Source organism: Montipora foliosa, chromosome 3 (genome assembly GCF_036669935.1).
Source record: "Montipora foliosa isolate CH-2021 chromosome 3, ASM3666993v2, whole genome shotgun sequence".
In the NCBI taxonomy this organism is placed as follows: Eukaryota; Metazoa; Cnidaria; class Anthozoa; order Scleractinia; family Acroporidae; genus Montipora; species Montipora foliosa.
Window position 1 is genome coordinate 21,964,941 of NC_090871.1, and position 5,000 is coordinate 21,969,940.

Genomic DNA, 5,000 nt, shown 5'->3' on the forward strand with positions numbered 1-5,000 from the left:
TTCAACTTTGAAAAGAACAACCCCATGGTCTGAGATGTAACTATCTACACGAGGAGAGTCTCGAACTACACACATTTACAAGTGCACCCGAAAAGTTGAACCAGGGAATACCAAGAACAAATTCTACGAGTGGTCAGAGCGGGTCTTGAACCTGAGATCTCCGGATATCAAGGCAAGCGCTCTAACCAATGGGCCGCACAGCCTCACTATCCACAGCTCGATGACAGAGTACTCGGATTCCACTTGGAGAGTATCGACAATGAATTTTCTTAAAAGCTTCTAAAGAGAATATGAATACCATTATGACTGCAAAGTGCGTAGGGTGCATGGTACAGATTCAAGCAGACATACGTAACGCGTTCACTTAACAAGCGAACAGAATGAAGGTTCATGATGAGGTCAGTATGTGGATAATGCCGAGAGTTAAAGTCCTCAATAATCTAACAGTAACTTAAAGTCAGACAGGCACATCTCGTAAGGGAAGCAAGATACAATTCCTCCTCAAATCTTCACTCAAGCTAACTAGCTGGTCTGCGCGGCTGAAGATAACGGCTCCAGTAACTTTCAAGGGACCACGTCCTAAATAGCATTTAAACCGGGCTCAAAACACACTAAACGTTACCCAAGAGAACCCACTATTTTAACCAAAGCGCGGAGAGGTGACTGAGAAAACTGTCGAGTGACTGTCTTCATGACAAATCAAGTGCTAACTTGGTACTGTGGGTTATTTCCTTTTTTACTTACTATGTTTTGGGGATTGGCTATCTGTTCCGAAAACATACTCTCCAAAGTAACATTTCCATTTTTCGTCGGGATGCCTCCGAGCGCAGTCTTCAGGAACAATTCCTCTCCAATAACTAAAAGAAAATTTAAAACATCTTTGTTGCATGGCGATCACACACATATATATCGTTGCTTTTGCGAGCCGCTATTGAGCTGTTTATTCTTTTTTCTATGATCTTTTTGTCGTTACTATGCATTTTAGTTGCCGGCGAATAAAGAGTGTGATATCTAAACAGGGGCACCCAACGACCAATTTGTTGTAAAATGTATTATTATACCCCCCCAGTTAATGAAAATAAATGTTATTAAGGCATTTTCAGGTGTTTTTCAATGTTGCTGGGAAAACATTATCTGTTCCTTTTCCCCAGCAAGACACACAAGAAATTTCCCAGCCAGCTAGATAAAATTGGTTGGTTTCCCAGCCAGCTGATCAAATTTATTTCCATCCAGGAATTCCGCTCGCTTTCAAATCCCTCGATCCAAAACGACCGAACAAAAGCGACAAAACCGGGACAAAACAGGTCTTTTCCCGCAAGCGCAGTCACTCTGACCAGCCGTCGTATGTTTGTGAATATTCTCTGGGAGAGGGAAGGCGTTCTTTCCTTTTTTTTCTTTTTTTAGTCGTCCTCAGTCTTCAGAGTTTCTACAGCCAGCTCGGGTTGAAATGCTAGAAAAAGTTAGTAATTCCCAGGCAAAACCTCTATCAATAACAAAATTTCCCAACCAGCTCATCGAAACACCTGTATTTTTGCCAGCCAGCAAGATTCCTCTGGGGAACAGATAATGTGAGGAACAGATTCGTTGGGTGCCCCTGTCTAAATAAACGAAATCCTGGCACAAACGACAAATGTTGATGTGAAATCTTACAAGATTTTGTCAACTCAATCAATGTAGATGTAAATGAATGTTCTTTTTCTTTGAAAATTCTCCCAAGTGTGTGGATAACGGGGCATTTGGGAATTACAGTTTTACTGGTTGCTTTGACTGATTAAGAAAGAGGGTGGCGGGTTTTTCGGTTTGACACGAACAATCGCGCTTTTTTAATTTGGGCGTATTAGTTGGGTTTTTCGTAAAGTAAAGTAAACTAAAGTAAAGTAAACCTTTTTTTCACGTGGTCAAGTACACTCAGCTCCAGATATTAAATATATCACTAATTTGCAGGTACTGCCACAAAATAATAATAAGATTATAAAATGTTAAAAATTAAGAGAACTAAAATGGAAACATATGCAAATTTGCATGGTACAATTAAAAAAAAATCATAATGATGAAATCATAATGCTTTTCACACCCTTTTTCTACTCTTCGGTTTCCACTTTTTGCGGTTCTAAACAAAGATCCACACAAAAGAAGCAATTTCCCAAGTGGGTTGAAGTTAGTAGATTAATTCCAATTTTGGTCGCTTTTAATTCGATTATGACCGATGTTTAGAGAGGTTTAAGAGCATTTTTAGGCATTTTTCATAGCTATGCAGTCATTACGTTCCTTCATAGATTCTGTCCTCACGGCGGCAAACACAATCTTTATTTTCGATGTGACGAAGAGAATTTCTCTCAGGATACAATGAGTGCTTACCATTTAGCCAAATAATCCGGACGTAATGATCATTAAGGTAAGCGATTTTCCGAAATTAATGACCAACCGGATGAGAATGGCGCTTACCATTTTACTACACAGCATTCCATTCCGCATATTTACGCGATCTTGTGAGAAAGGGCCTGGAAACGGAACGATTCTCGCAAATGGTAAGGGCATTTCGCGAATTCCGTTCCGAGCGGAAAAAGAGGACTATCTCTGGAGGTTGTCCACAACTTCCGAAATAATTTTCTGGAAAATTGCCTTTCCATTTGACCTCAAACCTAAATTTCCGGATTTTTTGCTTAAATGGTAAGCACCCAATACAGTCTCGATTACCAGCTGCTGTTTCGGGAAATGAGCTAGCGTTCACTCCCGAAATCACGGATGGACGCGTGAGGAGAGCCATTGTTAATCTCCGCCAATCAGAAACTCGCCTGCACAAATCTGTTAGGCATAAATTATATTTTTTGGCTGCGAAGTTTTTTGACCCGGCCTGTTCGAACTTTACAGTTATTTTAAGGAAGGAAACAACGATGATTTCGACAACGAAAAGTGTTCGAGAAGCTGTAAAATGAGGATTGGGTCGTTTTCTACCGCCTGGGTTCGGAAACCAATTTTCCAGTTGGCACTAACGTCAAACTACGGCTTTCAAATCCATTGCATTGCAATTTCTCCTCAGATTTCGCTAATGTAAGAGCAAGAAAAATTCCTCAAGATCAACTGAAATTACTGCTGAGTTTATTGGTGGAAAAACGAGGGGGCCGATGAGGTCGACTGAGAGCTGAAGAGGCCGAAGATTTTGTTGATGATTCGCTGGTTGAATTCAAACTCACATTGTTCATTTGACCACAAATGTAAGCTCGTATCATCTGGAAACTTCGCACAGACGTTTTTAGCATTGTTATGTAATTGCTGTTGTGTTGAAATCAATGTTTTGGGATGTCTAATGCTATTTCCCTGCAACTATTAACTTCGCATAAATTACATTTGAATTTACGTCACAGACACAATCTATCGCTCACGCGTCCAGCCGTCTCTTCTCGGGGAGGATATCCGAACTCGAGTGAGCGGCGGAATTCGAGCCTAGATACAATAGGCCCTTGGCATGACCGTGTCACGTGACCTTGTCAATCATAAAAAGTGGTCTTGGTACAAAATAAATTCCAGAAATGGAAAAAGCGAGATGAAAGTTTGAAAAATGTAAAAGAATTATGCACTGGAATCCAGCAGCTGTTTTCCATATAAATCTCGAAATTTCATTCCAAAAATCCCTCTGGTCTGGGGTACAAACCCAGTAGGAGTGATAGAGGCTCAAACTTATGGGCTTCTGCGTCTATTTTGTACCACGACCAATCTTGATGATCGAAAAGGTCACGTGACACGGACATGCAAAAGGCCTATTCACTTAAGCTTGGTCGACACAAATAAACCGTCTACTTACGCCATGCCTTGTTGGATGGCATGTGATGCGCGGGAGCAGTTTTTGGCGCCGCGCGTGAGGCATCGTCGGATCAGCGGATGATTGTCACCGATCAGGTACCAACCAGAATCGGCCAAACCTCGGACTTGGACTCTGGATCCACTCGCTTTGAGCCTTTTTGCGATTCTGTCCAAGTTAAGTATCACGCCTACGCCACCAGCGCTAAAACAGCAAAAACAAGGAGGAATCCCTGATCACTAAGGTTAAGCATTGAAAATACTACTCTTCATATTTCGAAGCTACGCTTGCTTAAGCCCGGTTTTCTCCAGCGACGCAAGCACAAGAGCAAGCCACGGCATAAACAAAAGCTCAAGAGCGCTTATTTCACCGTGAAAACGGGCCTCACGCAGGCATAAGCATATGCGCCAGGATCAAAATGTTTCTATTTGCTTGTGCTTGTGTCATGCTCGCGTTCGCTTGCGTTGTATGAAAACGGGACGTAAAGCAAGCACAACACAAACTGTTATGTTCGTCCAATGAAAAAGACCCCTCCCAGACTTCACCCTCAGCGCCGCGTTGTAAGAGAGAAGATGGAACTTGTGAATCGTCGTCGCTGCGTCGTGTGCTTGTGCTTTGCGTTATGGTTCGTTTTCACTCGATACGAATCTTTTGTGTTTGCGTTTATTCTTGCGTCGCGACTGAAAAGCGGGCTTAATGACTCGTCTGACAAAATTTTAAGTTTCAATCGAAGAAAAAACTGAGATCTCATTATTTACTGAAGAAATACTCAAACGGTGAGATCTCGAAGAAAGCGGCGTCTTTCATTTCATACAGTTTCTGTCTATGCAAAATCTGTGTAAAGCAGAGCGTTTCGGCCTTTTGGACTTCTAAGAATGGTGCTTTCTTGTTTTGAAGTCCGACTTTGGTGATACTAATATCACAAAAGTATGTTTATAGTTCTAACGTATCAAAAAAGTCCACTTGCACGTTTACATTGTACATATACAATTTAATAACTCCATATTTTGTTTACTCAAAGCCCTGAGAGTACTTGAGAACTTATTAAATAACGTAACTGAATACACGTCTATACTACAAAAGGCGTCACAAGGCAATGTTTTGTACCTGCTGCCTGCTAAGAGAAGATGCTTTGAGTGGTAAAGCCCTTCTAGTAGCAAAGCGTCAATCACTTTATCCAATATCCTGGTTCCCAGAAACG

General features: G+C 41.5%; 1 protein-coding gene across 5 annotated transcripts in view; it reads right to left on the reverse strand.

The window, feature by feature from the left end:
- The window catches only part of LOC137997069 (palmitoleoyl-protein carboxylesterase NOTUM-like), a 42,558-nt gene that overhangs the window by 7,834 nt on the left and 29,724 nt on the right, over positions 1-5,000 (reverse strand). For all 5 annotated transcript variants that reach the window (XM_068842816.1, XM_068842815.1, XM_068842817.1 and 2 more), the window contains 3 exons: positions 4,907-5,000; positions 3,803-4,003; positions 745-857 (listed from right to left, as the gene is read on the reverse strand). The exon at positions 4,907-5,000 is cut by the window's right edge and continues 9 nt beyond it. In XM_068842816.1, the coding sequence (XP_068698917.1) occupies positions 745-857; positions 3,803-4,003; positions 4,907-5,000 (408 nt within the window). The remainder of the gene's footprint in view (positions 1-744; positions 858-3,802; positions 4,004-4,906) is intronic.